The sequence below is a fragment of the Ovis aries genome, chromosome 6 (assembly GCF_016772045.2).
Source record: "Ovis aries strain OAR_USU_Benz2616 breed Rambouillet chromosome 6, ARS-UI_Ramb_v3.0, whole genome shotgun sequence".
Taxonomy (NCBI): Eukaryota; Metazoa; Chordata; class Mammalia; order Artiodactyla; family Bovidae; genus Ovis; species Ovis aries.
Genome location: NC_056059.1, coordinates 91,580,228 through 91,596,722, shown reverse-complemented (window position 1 = coordinate 91,596,722; position 16,495 = coordinate 91,580,228). Strand labels below are relative to the sequence as shown.

Below are 16,495 nucleotides of genomic sequence, written 5' to 3'. Positions count from 1 at the left end.
CCTTCCAATGAATATTCAGGGCTGATTTCCTTTAGGATGGACTGGTTTGATCTCCTTTCAGTCCAAGGGACTCTCAAGAGTCTTCTCCAACAGCTTTGTTGAAAAGCATCAATTTTTCGGCTCTCAGCTTTCTTTAAAACTTTAGGCTGTGAAGGTTTGTTTTGGCAACTTAATTTTCATTTGTCTGTTTCATGAGATAATGTCGGGATAGTGAAATAGACTATTGTGTGTGTGGTGGGGGGAGTCTTCGCATTTCAGATTATTTCAACAACGCTAGGTAGCAGCAGTTGGCCGAGGGAGCGGGGGCGGGGTGGGGGGGCGGGGATCAGTAAACCGCGAGAGTAAGTTTGACACTTTGAGGTTCCCGTAGTTAAGCTCGCTTTAAGAACCAAGATGGCGCCGCCCGCCGAGCTACCCATGTGCTGTTTCCGGTCATACACGGAAGCACGACTCCGAACCGCCGCTTGAGACGGTTGGAAGTTGCCGGCGTTCTGGGTTTTCTTGAAACTGCTCGTCGCGGAGCCAGTCAGCAGCCAACATGTCTAGCAGAAACAATAACAAGCTGCCCAGCAACCTTCCGCAGTTACAGAATCTGATCAAGCGGGACCCGCCGGCCTACGTGGAGGAGGTAGGAACGCGGCGCGGTGACGCTGGAAACCTGGGTTGAGACGCTGGCTATAACGAGGCGTAGGATGTAGCTGGGATTCTGGCTCGCCGCGTGTTCGTCTCTTAAGTTAGGGGTTCCCCGCGAGGAGAAAAGAGGTTAAGGGAGAGACATGGCTCAGGGTTCTTTTCCCACCTCTTGAAATCTGCTGCCTGTTGGGATTTTCTGCTTGCTCGGTAGACCCCGCTGCCACGGAAACACCTTTTTTAAAACCTCATTTCTCATTTTACCTTATCTCCGGACCTTATTGAGGTGGAGAGACAAATGGTTCGCCCCCTAACCTCCGACTGCTAGACAACTTTCTCAAGCCTTTTGTTTTCTGAAACCCCTAAATTGAATTAGTCGTTAACACTTGATGAAAGTTTTGTTAGAATACTTTCGCTCTAAGTCTGTTTACGGGAGCCGGCGTTCTGTGCCAGGGACTCTGTTGGGAAGGGGGCGGATTCTCAATTCTACGGGAGAGACACAGGAGCTTGCTTGGTGTGGTGGTGTTAGTCGTTCAGCCGTGTCCACGCTTTGCTAACCCATGTATTCCACCATGCCAGGCTTCCCTGTCCATCATCTCCCGGAGCTTGCTCAAACTCATGTCCATTGAGTCGGTGATGCCATCCAACCATCTCATCCTGTTGTTCCCTTCTCCTGCTTTCAATCTTTCCCAGCATCAGGGTCTTTTCTAGCTTGGTATATATATTTAAAACCAGATTCAACCTCATCAGAAACTGGCAATACCTGGATGTCAGAATTTAAGTGGGGAAAAGACAAGGTTGAAAATTAGAGATTAGATCCAGACTGAGGGGCTTTGTATACTGACCTCATACAAACTGTGAACATTACGCGTGTTTTGAGCTGAGGAGTGACAAAATGAAAGTGATGATTTTGATATTAATTTGGCAAGTGCTTTCTTCAAACACCCATTTATCTGACAGACATTAAACAGGTATCTGCTGCAATTATTTGTGCAAATGGCTAACATAATTATTCATCTTTTGATTGCCCTTCTCATTTCCCCTCCTCCTCTGGATTTTCACATGGAAGTATTTGTGAACTGTTGTTGTTGTTGTTCAGTGGTTAAGTGGAATCCAACTTTGTGATGCCATGGACTGCAGCACATATAGCAGTCTCAGTGGTTTAGATCACCGGCAGAGAGAGCCTTTTGAAAGATTCAAGGAAGTGGAAATAAAGAGTTAGGAACAAATACAAGAAGTTAAGTAATGTAGGTGAGGATTTGAGATGTGTAAAGCAGCGTAAACTTTAGAGGCTTCCACAGTAGCTCAGCTGGTAAAGAATCCGCCTGCAGTGCAAGAGACCCTGGTTTGATTTCTGGGTGGAGAAGTTTCCCTGGAGAAGGGATAGGCTACCCACTCCAGTATTCTTGGGCTTCCCTGGTGGTTCGAACTGTAAAGAATCCACCTGTAATGTGGGAGACCTGGGTTTGATCTTCCCTATGTTGGGAAGATCCCCTGGAGGAGGGCATGGCAACCCACGCCAGTATTCTTACCTGGAGAATCCCCATATACAGAGGAGCCTGGTGGGTTACAGTACACGGGGTTGCAAAGAATCAGACGTGACTGAGCGACTAAGCACAGCCCAGAATAAACCATTAGACAAAGCACAGTTGAGAGTCTATACAATGCTGTATTTAAAAGCACTGGTTTCAGCACTAACTCCGTACTCTGGGCCTGCTGCTGCTAAGTCGCTTCAGTCGTGTCCGACTCTGTGCGACCCCATAAACGGCAGCCCACCAGGCTCCCCCGTCCCTGGGATTCTCCAGGCAAGAACACTGGAGTGGGTTGCCATTTCCTTCTCCAATGCATGAAAGTGAAAAGTAAAAGTGAAGTTGCTCACTTGTGTCCGACTCTTAGTGACCCCATGGATTGCAGCCTACCAGGCTCCTCCATCCATGGGATTTTCCAGGCAAGAGTACTGCAGTGGGTTGCCATTGCCTTCTCTGACTCTGGGCCTACTATTGACCAGTTGTATAACCAGAGATTTAACCACCTGAGCCTATGTGTATTTTAATGTGCAAAGAGGTAATACCTACCTCAGAGGATTACTCATCTGTTCCCTTAAGAAATTCTTATACAAATTCACACATATTGTATCTCCTGTGTGCTAGTATTTATAATTCTAAACACTCAGGGTACTGGGCTTCCCAGGTGGCTCAGTGGTAAAGAATCCACCCACCAAGCAGGAGACCCAAGAAACAGGTTTGATCCCCGGGTTGGGAATATCCCCTGGAAAAGGAAATGGCAACCCACTCCAGTATTCTTGCCTGGAAAATTCTAATTTCCAGGAGCCTGGCACACTGCAGGCCATAGGGTTGCAGAAAGTCAGATACGACTTACCAACTCAGTCACCACCACCAAGCACTCGGGATGCAATGATAAATAAGATATGAGAGCCTTCTTCTCTTGGATTTATATTCTAATGATGGAAGACATAGAGTCGTAAGAGTTATGGAGAAAGTAAAACTGGATATGAATATGTTAGGATTGGAGGCTGTTGATTTGGCTGCCATAAACAGGAAAGGCTTTACTGCTGTGATATTGAGACAGATCAAGAGCATTCTAGATAGGGAGAATAGGAAGTGTAGAAGCTCTCAGTGGAGAAGAGATAGAGAGGCAGCCGGTGTTGCTAACATGTAGTGAGCACAGACAAGGGTAGTGTAATATGACCTGGGAAATGCAGGCAGACAGAGATTGGGTCATGTGGGGCCCTTAAAAACATGGTAAAGAGTTAAGATTTTACTCTTGGTGTGTTAGGGAACCATTGAAGAGTTTTAAGCAGAGGTGTGACATGATCTGATTTATGTTATTAAAAATTTACTCTGGAGGTTATAGGTTGTAGAGCAGCAAGACTGCAAGCAGGATAACTAATGTAATAGCTGTCAGAATGGCCTACGTGAGGGTTGTTGGTACCACTGGAATTATCAACAGAAGTGGAGAGAAGTGAACAGATTGAGACTAGCTCTCATGGAAATGGAGCCTAGTAGAACTTCCAGGTGGAGTGGACATGGGGGATAAGGAAAAAGGAAGGAAGAATGATTCAGGTATTTTTATTTCTGTGTCTGAGTATTTGACAAATACTATTTGGTACCTATTGTGTACTAGGTACTGGGACTATGGTAGTAAGCTATACAGATAAAAATGCCTTTTTAATTAAGTTGTTTTCTAGTCATCTAGGGGAACAAGTGGGATAAGGATCTTGCCAGGAGCACTCTGAGTAATGGGGCCCTCTCTTCACTTGTCAGTGGCATTGTGGAGTTAAGAGAAGTAGGGTGTTGACTGAAGCACGTAGGGACTGCAGGTCTCCCTCTTTGATTCCTACTCTTGGAGAAAACTGGAGGCCTAGCAGTTTTGGAGGGAAATCAGGGGTCTTGTTTTTTGCCCAAGCTAAGTTTAAGATGTCTGTTAGACAGCTCAACTGGCAATTGGATACTTGAATTTGGAGTTCACTGAAGCAGTCAGGGGTGGTAATATAAAGAAATATTCATTCTGTTTCTAAGTGTCCCTCTCTCTCCCCTCCGCTTCCCGTCCCCATCTTCTCCATTCTCTCCCTCTCTCTATCTCACAGAAACACACATAGTTTGAAGCCGTGACCTAGGCATGAAAAGTGGGTGTAGGGCATAGAACTGACAGTTTGGGAGTTCCAGCATTGGATTATTGGTTTGTTATTAGGATTAAACGTAATTAAATGAAGTAATGAACATGATGAGTTTGGCACAAGCAAGTACTGAATAAAGGGGAGCTATTATCAGTATTATTTCTGTGTGTCTATTGCTTTTGCCTGTTAACACATCTTATCTAGAACTCCAGGGTAAAATCATAATTATTATTTAAAGGGAGAAGGAAATTTTGACTGGAGAGCTTTGTGTACTTGAGGTATAATTCTTACACTTTATTGCCCATTTTCTGATTCATATATTTTTGCAGGTATTGGGGCTGCATATCATAGACAATACGATAGAGGACCATTTAGATAGTAAATGGCAGTATAGAGCCAGATCTGAGTCTTTGACTCGGTGTCGCTGTTCTTCGTACCTTTATACCTAGATTTCTAATGGTAAGGGAACGGGTCTTTAAATTACCTGTGATGTGCACAGATTTTTCAAAACTCGTCTTGAAGAATACTGATAAAGGAAAACAGTGTTTTTACATACCTTTACTACATCTTTTTCTCAATGCCACTCTCAAAGATTTCTAAGTAACTTTTTTATTCTGTACTGAGAAAGTCTTGTAATAGAAGGTGACCAATTTAAATTTTATTTTTTTACAGTTTCTACAGCAGTATAATCACTACAAATCCAATGTGGAGATTTTCAAATTACAACCAAATAAACCCAGCAAAGAACTGGCAGAGCTGGTGATGTTTATGGCTCAGGTAAGATTTTTTTTCAGGGGTGGGGAGTAAATCACAGACTAGTTGTTACACACAGCTTGCAGCATATTTTCTCACTTACACACAATCTCATTCCATTTGTAAGTGGAAGCCTAATTTAAAAAAAATTTTTTTTTAACTTTCCCTTTTCGCAGATATTTGCAAATTATTTTTTTCCTATGTTAAGTTGGAGGATTTCACTAGAACTTTTCACAGAACCAACCAGAGCAAAAAAAAGCTTTCAAACTATTTGTTTTCTTCAAATTCATCATAAAAGTGGATTCTGAGTCATGTCATATAATTTACTAAGACTAGAAGAAATATGAAAGGAGTCAGAGAGATTAGTGTGTAGAAGAGAAAGAGATGACTTAGAGCATCTACTTCTATGAAACAGCCTTTTACTCTCCTTTTGCAGAACATCCTTAATCTGTGCATATGAATTATAGGAGAGAAAGGAAAACTTCAGAAGAGCCTTTGCTTTGTTACAGATTAGTCACTGTTATCCGGAACATTTAAGTAACTTTCCTCAAGAGCTGAAAGATCTTCTGTCCTACAACCACACTGTCTTGGATCCAGATCTCCGAATGGTAGGACCAGTACTTGGGTTGATAAATTGTGCTGTGGTTATGTGTGTGTATAATATGTATGGATATTGAAATGAGAACCGTCTGTCATCTAAACATCTTTCTAAACCGTTGGTCAGTGTGTCACCCGTTGGTTAAAATTCTTCTGTGCTTCTCGTTTACAGAGAAAACAACTCAAACTTACTAACTTAGCCTGTAAATCCTTTCATGATCTGCTTCCTGCCTGTATTTCTGACCTCATCTCCTTTTCTGCTGCACTCCCCTCTGAGCTCTCTGTTCTGGCAGCCTGCTAACCCTGCCAGGATGTTCTTTTCCCTGTTTTGAGTAGGGGATTCCTCTTAGTCATTCAAATCTCATATGCATGAAGAACCCTAATTACAACTTACAGTTTTTATAAAGCTGAATTGAGACATTTCTCCATTAAGTAGCCAGGTTGTGCATTTTTAAACACTGTTACCTGGGTGACTGGCATTGGGTCCCTTTTACCTGGCCAGTGCTCCCACCTGCGGAGAATGTCAGGTGTAAAGGCGCCCAGCTGCCCTTTCTCTAGAGCACTGTCTTCAGCTAAATAGGAGCCCCAGCCCCTGAGGGGTGGCCCTTCCAGCCCACAGGTGATGTCTGACTAACCCAGAGGTTCAAAAGCCCAGCCCTTTCCACAGGGTGGATCCAACTCCAGGGCTTCTCTGTAATCAAACTAAAGCTTGTCTCCAGCCACAGAGACATCCTTGCCCAGCTTTTCTCTGCCTTCTGCTTTCTTTCCTTCCCTTCTAGAAAAGAGCACACATTAGACAAACCTCTGTAATGAATTGTACTCTGATGCTAGGGAACCCAGTCAGAGGCATTATTTAAATATCATACATCAACTTTTCAAACATCTTTACAGCTGGTAGAACTTACACAAAAATTATCATCATAAAACATACTAATATCCTTTACCAAAGCTTATAAAAATGCTGTCTGTAGATTCAACTTTGTTTCTTATTCTTTCACTTTCCCAAGCTTTCTGTAATTCTGTTTTTATACATCTCCAGGATTATCTTAATTTGGTTAGGCCCCAAAGAAAAAGCATACCATCTCAGCAAAGCCTGAGAAGCTTCAGACTTGAACCATTATGCAAGCCTTTTACTCATGTCATCGATTTTTCAAGTCCTTGTGGGCCATACAGATTTTGAGTGTAGAGACTTACTGTCTTTCCAAGTAATTAGGTTTTCTTTGTTTTGTGTGCTAACAGTATCCAACCAAATTGATCTGCAGGCATTATTAAATAAATGTGTGTATTATTTCTTTGTAGTGTTTTATGATGATTAGTAGGTTTTGAAAAATAATTAGGAGATTGCTAGGAAACAAGGGATTGAATCAGTATAATTAGCATTCCTCTTTAGAGGAATCATTAGAACACAATGGTGAATCCTGTTTTTAATTAGCTGTAGTGATAACCACCAATCCTTTTCAACTCCTGGACTTTTTCTTCCAAGCCTATTTGCTATTTTTCCAGGACTTTTTGAATCATTCCCAAATTTGTGTTCACCCCTTCTTGCTTGTATAGATATAAACAACTGTGTTTTTTAGTGGAAGAAACAAAATACTCATGTATATTAACATTTACTTACTTAATAAAATCATGGTTTATTATTTATTTATTGTTATTTTTAAATAACATTTACATAGTTAATAAAATTTATATTTCTCTATCTTTGACACATATAATTTGTCACATATATATGTGACAAATAGATCATATGTCACATATATTTGTCACATATATTTGACACATATATTTGTCATATAATTTACTAAGACTAGAAGAAATATGAAAGGAGTCAGAGAGATTAGTGTGTAGAAGAGAAAGAGATGACTTAGAGCATCTACTTCTATGAAACAGCCTTTTTAAGGTTCAAATGGTCACAACCTGGCCATTCCTTTTAACAATGCCCATGATGTGTTTGAAAGCATCCTTGCATTCTGGCAGAAATAGTTCCAAATCTTTTCTCACTGTTTTGTCGGCCCCAAGACTTGAAATCAACTATTCGCCAAGGATCACTTGTTCCATCTAATGGAGAATTGTATTAGAGGTCAAAATTCAGGGGGTTAAAGGTACTCATGGAAGTTGGTGGTGAGAGTGCTACAACTGCCATTGGGCTGTTCTTACTGCTAACGATACTTCCAAAAAAAAAAATGCCTTGTAAGATCACAATTTCAGATTGATTATTCCAGTTTAGTGTTTAGTAATTGTTACCCACCTTTCTTATGGCTGTGGATTCACTAATCACTAGCATTTTATCTTGATACTTCCTTGACCTCCTGTGTAAAGGAGCCCTCCCTCAGTCACTGTGTAGTAATTATACCTGCCTGTTTTATTTCCTTCCTGAGGTTCACCTGTTTATATGCTAACTTGCTTGTCGGTCCCCTCTTCTGCTCCACCCCCAGCATAAGATCTACAAGGGCAGAGACTTTCTGTTCTGTTTCAATGCCTGGAATAACACCTAGTTAGTAGAAGATATTAAGAGGTTTGGGGATGTTCCTCCTCCATTTTGTCATCTTTATCATTGTCTTATAGTATGTTTTTTTTTCCTTCCTGAGACATTTTGCAAAGCTTTGATCTTGCTGAGAAATAAGAATCTCATCAATCCATCAAGTTTGCTGGAACTCTTCTTTGAACTTCTACGTTGCCATGATAAGCTTCTGCGAAAGGTAAAGAACAAAACCACTCCCTACCCCCATATGTCATTTTTCCTTGCAGTGACATAAAACTTACAGAGTTTGGAGTCTCTTGAATTCTTGAGGCTTTGTATCACTGGAAACAGCTAAGAAATAATTTTAATAGGAAAAAATTGAGCATTGTGTACAGGGCAATATAGTGGTAATAGCTAATGTTCATTGTTTACTTTTTGCTGAGTTACCATTTTCAGAGCATTTTACATATTTTTTTTACTCACAAAGTGCTATGAGATAGGGCTTATTATTGTTATTATTTCACAGATGAAAAATTTGAGGCACAGAGAGAGAGAGTAACGTGCCCAGTGTCACACTGCTCCTGTAGGAGCATAAAGCCAGGCAGCCTAGCTATAGAACCCAGTCCCTTCTCCACTGCACGGTACTGACAAGCTAAACCTGACCTTTTTTGTTATTTGTATCTCCCTGTGACTTTATGTGACTTTATATATAAGTAAGACCAGGAGCTGAAGGTTTGTGAATTTTCAGAAAGAGAAACTAAAGTTTACATTCATTAACTTAAATTTTTTTTCAAAGTGTTAAGAGGCTGTATTTATTTGATTTTAGCAATTATACTTCTTGATCTAACTTGTGGAATAAAAATGGTCCATATTTTGGGTACCAATATTTGCATGCATTTAAGGGAGTAACTTTATTTTTCTGGGCTCCAGAATCACTTCAGATGGTGATTGCAGCCATGAAATTAAAAGATGCTTACTCCTTGGAAGGTTATGACCAATCTAGATAGCATATTAAAAAGCGGAGATATTACTTTGCCAACAAAGGTCCGTCTAGTCAAGGCTATGGTTTTTCCAGTGGTCATGTATGGATGTGAGAGTTGGACTGTAAAGAAAGCTGAGCACCGAAGAATTGATGCTTTTGAACTGTGGTGCTGGGGAAGACTCTTGAGAGTCCCATGGACTGCAAGGAGATCCAACCAGTCCATCCTAAAGGAGACCAATCCTGGGTGTTCATTGGAAGGACTGATGCTGAGGCTGAAACTCCAATACTTTGGCCACCTCATGCAAAGAGCTGATTCATTGGAAAAGACTCTGATGCTGGGAAGGACTGGGGGCAGGAGGAGAAGGGGACAACAGAGGATGAGATGGCTGGATGGCATCACTGACTCAATTCACATGAGTTTGGGTGAACTCCAGGAGTTGGTGATGGACAGGGAGGCCTGGCGTGCTGCGATTCATGGGGTCGCAAAGAGTCAGACACGACTGAGCAACTGAACTGAGGGGAGTAACTTTCCCGTTTAAAAAAAAATATTTTATTGAGATAATATAATTCACATATAGTTCATCCATTTAAAGTGTGCAATTCATTGGTGTTTAGTACCTTCACAGAGTTTTGCAACCATCACCACAGTCAATTTTAGAACATCATAACCTCCTTAAACCTCATACCCATTAGCAGTCACTCCCATCCTCCCATCTATCCTCCCATCTATCCCAGCCCTAGGCTACCACCAGTATACTTTTGGTCTCTATAAATTTGCCTACTCTACTCTGCATGTTTCTTATAAATGGAGTCATATAATGTGGGCTTTTTATGACTGACTTCTTTCACTCAGCATAATGTTTCAGAGTACCTCCATGTTGTAGCTTGTGTCAGCACCTCATTCCTTTTTGTTGCCAAATAATGTTTCATTGTCTGGTTATACCACTTGCTGTTTATTCACTCATCAGTTAATGAACATTTATGTTGTTTTCATTTTCTGGCTGTTGGGAATAATGCTACTATGAATATTTGCGTGAACATTGGAAATATATTTTCACATCTCTTGGGAATTTAACCAGGAATGGATTTGTTGGTCATGTAACTCTATATTTAACCTTTCCTTTAGCTGCTTTTTTTGTTTTGTTTGTTTTTGGTCTCTTTTGTGATAGAAGGAAAAACAGGTAAGCTAAAATCCTCTTGTACATTTGTATTTCTCTCCAAATAAAGTGAGATTAGAAATGTCAGTTACTGTGCATGTTTTGTTTCTTTTCCACAGACTTTATACACTCATATTGTGACTGATATCAAGAATATAAATGCAAAACATAAGAACAATAAAGTGAATATAGTAAGTACCCTTCTGTTTTCCATGTTTGCAGCATTGTACTGCAGTATTGTGCAATATATTAAGCCGCCTTAATCCACTTTTCCTTCAGGTATTGCAGAATTTCATGTATACCATGTTAAGAGATAGCAATGCAACTGCAGCCAAAATATCTTTGGATGTCATGATTGAACTCTACAGAAGAAACATCTGGTAATATATATGTACTTATCTCTTGACAAATAGGCTTCTATACATCTGTAATTACCACAGAACGTATACACAAATATATTTCTTTGATTTTGAGGTCTTTAATACATCACTGATATAGATTAAGTTGGAAGTAAAAATACAGAGGCAATCCAAATGACTAATAATAACACTGGCTACCATTTCTTGAGCACCTGCACTATGCCTTAACCTGTTCAACCTGCAGAACAGTGTAATGTAGCTTATCTGGGATTATTCCCATCTTATAGGTAATGAGACCTGTATCTTCACAATGTGCTTAAGTGTAGTAGCGCATAAAAGGTAGAGTTAAAATTCAAACCCTGGTCTGTCTAGGCTCTTCCTACTCTGCCTCTGAGAAGATTTTCAAATCACTTTATCCTCTATACTTAAATTATCATGTTTTATAAACTTCAGCTTGTTGGTACAGTGCCCCCAATTCATGTCTTTTGCTTTTCTTATTCGTTAATTTTTTTTTTAAGTATAAAAGTGATGTTTGTTGCAGTGGAAAAGCTGGAAAGTTGGGTTTTTGTTTTTTTTTTTCTTTTTTTTAATTTATTGGTAGTCCTACCACCTGTATGCTTTCCATGTGGCACTAGTAGTAAAGAACCCCCACCTGCCAATGCCAGAGACAAACAGACGCGGTTCAATTCTTGGGTTGGGAAGATCCCCTGGAAAAGGAAATGGCAACCCATCCCAGTATTCTTGCCTGGGAAATTCAATGGACAGAGGAGCTTGGCGGGCTAAGGTCCATAGGGTCACAAGGAAATAATCACAGTTAATATGATACTTCCTCTTGTCTTTTCTTTCATATGAATGTTGAAATATGGTTGGAATTTTGCTGTATTGTAATTTTTCTTATTTTTCCCCCCAATTTATCTTGAGTAGGGTTTATATGTCATTTAAAATCCTTCAAAAAAGCCACTTTTTAATGTCTGCATAGCTTTCTGACACACAACTGGTCTGGAAATGTTCGCCTGTAGTTGGCTATTTAGCAACCCATGACTTTTTGAAATAGTACAAACTATAAATTTTAACATATCAGAAGTATTTATTATTTATTTTGTGCCATTGTCTATGCTGTCAAGTACAGTAGAATGAAATTTTACTCTAAAACGCTCAACTGTCTTCCCCCAGGAACGATGCCAAAACTGTCAATGTGATCACAACGGCCTGTTTCTCTAAGGTCACCAAGGTGAGCTCCTGCAGGGCTGTGTGAAGGCACCTTTGGTAGGCAGTCGCTTCTCTAGCTGAAAGGTGAAGGAGAGGAGTGGGTGTGCAAGGAAGCGCTCGTGTGCAGACACACTGTCCAAACTGTGCTCAGGCTGCTGCCCTGGTTTATCTGTGCTCTAGAACAGTCAAACAAAATTAAGAGTTTTTCAGATGCTCTCTATTAAACAGTAGCCTTAGCGTTTATTTTATGTTTTCCCCTATAAATCTTGACTGTTCTTTTATTGGGCTCAGACAAAGCTGAAAGAAATTTAAGGGCATGTTTGACTTTCTGTTAGAAGGGCTATAATATCACTTTTCTTATGGGGGATGTAGAAGTTCTTGATTTGCTGCTTGAAGGATAACAACTCTGTAGAGCCTGGCTAAGAAAGATGAGCCCAGATCCTACCACTCTTTTCTTTTTTTTTTTCCCCTTCAGATCCTAGTTCATATGCATGTATAAAATATAGACAGAAGTATTTATTCTTTGTTGTAAGCTGGGATGAGTAATTGACTTTGTCTGAACTGGTCTTTAGATATTAGTTGCTGCTTTGACGTTCTTCCTTGGGAAAGATGAAGAGGAGAAACAAGACAGTGACTCAGACTCTGAGGTTAGTTTAACCACAGATACTTTTGAACTTCACAGTTTATCAGATTTTATTATTGTTCTCAGTGTAGATTGTTAAAGTTAGAAACGTCTATGCTACCTTTATCCTTTATTGAGTTCTGCCATGCTGAGATTTTGTTCTATTTAGATTTTGTCCCACTCTGTAAGATCGGTTAAATAACTAATAAAACTTAGATTCATTCAGTCTTGTTCTTTCTAAAGCTATACCTATATCTCACTGTTTAAACCTAGAATAAAAATTACTGCCAATATATTTTTGAGGTTATACATCATGGAAGTTTTATAGAGGGGAGAAAGGAAGTTGTTATGTGTGCGCGCGTTCTAAGTCTCTTAGTCATGTCCGACTCTGTGACCCTAAAGACTATAGCCCGCCAGGCTCCTCTGTCCATGGGATTCTCCAGGAAAGAATACTGGAGTGGGTTGCCATGCCCTCCTTCAGTGGATCTTTCCGACCCAGGGATCCCTCCTTCAGTGGATCTTCCCGACCCAGGGATCCAACTCGCATCTCTTCTATCTCCTGCATTGGCAAGCAGGTTCTTTACCATTAGCGCCACCTGGGAAGCCCTCGGTGGTATAGCATCTTTTAAAGGAAGAATCAAGATTTATGATGCCATGAAATTTTCTTTGTTAAAAATACTTTTATTAAGATGAGAAAGAAATTGTAAAAAAAAGTCCCTTCTCATTTTTGCATTTTGGTAATAATACTGGAATATGATATAACATCTTGTAATTTGTTTTGTTATTATTTTATTAAATAACACATGACCAATACATTCCTACTGTAAAAAATTTCAGATATTATAGATATAATAAAATAAAAGTTTTCTCCATCCTTTCTTATTTCTTTCCCACCTCTGTTTTCATAGTTAACCATTTCGTTTCTCATGCATATATATGTGGACATGTATACATATTGTCTTATGTGTGTAGTCTGTTTTTTAAATATATATAAACTATTTTGCACGTGTTTTCTTTGTGATGACATATATATAGATTGACAGATGTATCGGTGCCTTTGGATAGTCTTCTACGTGTACATATAGATCTATCTCAGTATTTTAACCTCCACATAACGTTTCAGAATATGAAATAAATGTAGTGTAGATTAAGCATTTCCCTATTGATAAAGACTTGTCTCCAGGTTTGTTTTTTTCCTTCAAATAAAAACATACTTGCCTTCTGTCTATATATTATACATCAGTAAAAACTCAAAGCAGAAAAACAAGTTAGTACTGTAGTGGAAATCTTCATATGTGCCTGTTCCTGCACATAGGCAAATACTTTTATTGAATTTTTAAAGTTGTGTTTATTTTCAATAGCTTCATGCAAAGAGTACAAATACAAAGAAGTGACTGAAAGGGTTATTCTCTGCTCTTATGCAGATTTTCCTTGTTTATGGTTTGACAAAGTAGTTTTTTCTTCAGGATGAAGGACCAACAGCAAGAGACCTGCTTGTGCAGTATGCCACTGGGAAGAAAAGCTCCAAAAACAAGAAGAAGTTGGAAAAGGCTATGAAAGTCCTCACGGTGAGATGCATGCCTAGCAGAGGAGATGGGACTCATTCAAACACAGAATATGTGGTCTTTAGCAAAAGCTTTTAGGCATTTGAAATTAAGTAGCATTTTTGTTAAAGACTTAGAAATGTGTGATGAATTTTTAAGCCCTGATTTTTTTAGATGAATAATTGTTCTTAGCTCTAGCAAAGTCTGACTTGAATAAATTAATTTGATTAAGTTCATTTTTATTTGTTTTGATCATGTCTTCTCAGAAGAGAACACAAATGAAGTAAATCTTACATTTTGTAGTGATTATTCGAAGTCATTAATTTGCCCCTAGTTTGTTTTTTTAATGTTTATATTTCCAAATCCCTATAGTCTCACAGGTGCTAATAGCTGGAACATTCCCAAGCTGACTCTTAGAAGCCTTAAAGCACCTTTAGTTCTTTCAGTTGAAAGAAAGGTTTTTGGAACAAAGATTTTTTTTTCTTTTTAAATAGTGTGATAGACTTGGTAACAGCCTAGGGCCTCTTCACTGTAATTCAGAATGTAAATATTTTCCTCTCCCTTTCTTTCAGAAACATAAAAAGAAGAAAAAACCAGAGGTGTTTAACTTTTCAGCTATTCACTTGATTCATGATCCCCAAGGTACTATAATTATGACCTCCCAAGTTCCTTGTTGGCTTTATCTGCCTATGTAGCTTCCTAACTTCCAGGTTATCAGAGAATATAAAATCCCTGGCACTTAACAGACAATAACTGCTAAACTGTTGCCTGTTGGTTGTGGCCTAGAGAATTATGTTCTAAAGCAGTGATTCCCAGCCCACAGCAAAATAAGAAAAATGTGGTGGAACAGCCCTCTTCACAATTCATGTCATTCATAATGCAGTAATAGTAGGACATTGTACCTGACCAAATGAAAATTAACAATCTCTTGTTATTCCCTTTTTTTTTTTTTGGTTTGTTTTTGGGTTTTTTTGTTCTGTTTTAAAACCAGCGGATGGAAACCTAAAATTTGGGAAACCTGTTCTAGAACACTAGTTCTCAAACTAGATTGCACATGGAATCAGTTGGGGAATTTTATGAAACTATACTGGTACTTGGAGAAGGAAATGGCAACCCACTCCAGTATTCTTGCCTGGAGAATCCCATGGATGGAGGAGCTTGGTGGGCTACAGTCCACGGGTCACAGAGTCGGACACGACTGAGCGACTTCACTTATACTGGTACTTACATCCTGTTATTCCCAGAGACTGATTAGTTGATATGGGGTATGATTGGGCAATGGGGTTGTTGTTTTGTTTGTTTGTTTTAGAGTAGATCCTTGTTGGTTATCTATTTTAAACATAGCAGCGTGTTTTACCTGTCAATCCCAAACTCCAAATCTATCCCTTCCCTGGCAGTGGGGCTTTTAAATGCTTTCTGTACTCCAGTTTACTGCCCCTTCCTCTCGGTCAGTGTTCCTCAAACTTTTAAAGCATATACAGACCAATGTGGGATCCTACTAAAGTACAGATTCTGATTTTCAGTAGGTCTGAGGCTGGGTCCTGCATTTCAGTGGTTGTAATAAGCTACACGGTGGACAGCTGCAGGTGGTCTGCAGACCACACTTTAAGGAGCACAGTCTTAGAGTGTTTGTCAAACAGTCACTCGATGTTGATGCTGAAAATCTTGGGAATCCTTAAGACTTAACTTTGGGCACCATCAAAGGTATATTTGCTTGTGTGTAAGTCTTTCCACCTGTCCTGTCAGTTCATCCTGGTTCTGCAGTGATTTCAGGCACAGTCACCCTAGAGTCAACGATCAAACCACCGCTTTTCTCTATACTTGTTGGATAATATTGTGCAGACCATGGGCCCACAGTATACATCCGATTGTTTTCTTCTTTCCAGATTTTGCAGAAAAGCTACTGAAGCAGCTAGAGAGCTCCAAGGAGAGGTTTGAAGTGAAGATGATGCTCATGAACCTCATCTCCAGATTGGTGGGAATTCACGAGGTTTGAATTGCATTGTGTTTCTCTTGATGAATATTAGAAGTAGAATTATTCTTGGTAAAAAGACACCTTTGACTAAGGTAGAGCGGTGGCTTGATTTTATCCTTGCATACCATTTCAACCCATATAGTTTACAGAAGGATAAAATCTTTCACTAGAAAACAGCTGTTTTTGTCACTTTTCCTTATCAGTAAGTATGAACGTTGAATTGTACATGTATTCAGTTTATAGACAGACTGTTTTGTTCTTTTTTTTTTTAACTTCCTTTTATTTACCTTTGTTTCACTTATAACTTTTTTCTGAGCCACCATAGCCCACATATTTTTATCAATTGTTACTGTGTTTCACCATTTACCCCTTCATAGCTTTCTTGACTTCCGGCTTACTTAACAAAGCTGAATTCTCTGATCATTCATTTAATATTAAATTAGATTGCAAGAACTCTTTGGTGGTATAATGTACGTTTATTGTGTATACATATGGAAACTTCAAACATACTCAGACTATCTGCCTTTATAGAAAAGGAGGAATTCCCAAAAATTCAGGCCATGAAGAAA

General features: G+C 39.4%; 1 protein-coding gene across 2 annotated transcripts in view; it reads left to right on the top strand.

Moving 5' to 3' along the window:
- Nucleotides 1-443: 443 nt before the first annotated feature.
- SDAD1 (SDA1 domain containing 1) overlaps nt 444-16,495 on the top strand; it is a 30,364-nt gene continuing 14,312 nt past the window's right edge. The window contains exons 1-11 of one of the 2 annotated variants that reach the window (XM_004009922.6): nt 444-628; nt 4,940-5,044; nt 5,530-5,628; nt 8,206-8,316; nt 10,337-10,408; nt 10,497-10,597; nt 11,750-11,807; nt 12,358-12,432; nt 13,874-13,975; nt 14,524-14,593; nt 15,838-15,941. In XM_004009922.6, the coding sequence (XP_004009971.1) occupies nt 539-628; nt 4,940-5,044; nt 5,530-5,628; nt 8,206-8,316; nt 10,337-10,408; nt 10,497-10,597; nt 11,750-11,807; nt 12,358-12,432; nt 13,874-13,975; nt 14,524-14,593; nt 15,838-15,941 (987 nt within the window). In that variant the 5' untranslated portion in view covers nt 444-538. Of the gene's footprint in view, nt 629-4,936; nt 5,045-5,456; nt 5,629-8,205; nt 8,317-10,336; nt 10,409-10,496; nt 10,598-11,749; nt 11,808-12,357; nt 12,433-13,873; nt 13,976-14,523; nt 14,594-15,837; nt 15,942-16,495 lie in introns of those variants that run through there. The other variant, XM_060417250.1, reaches the window with a different exon arrangement.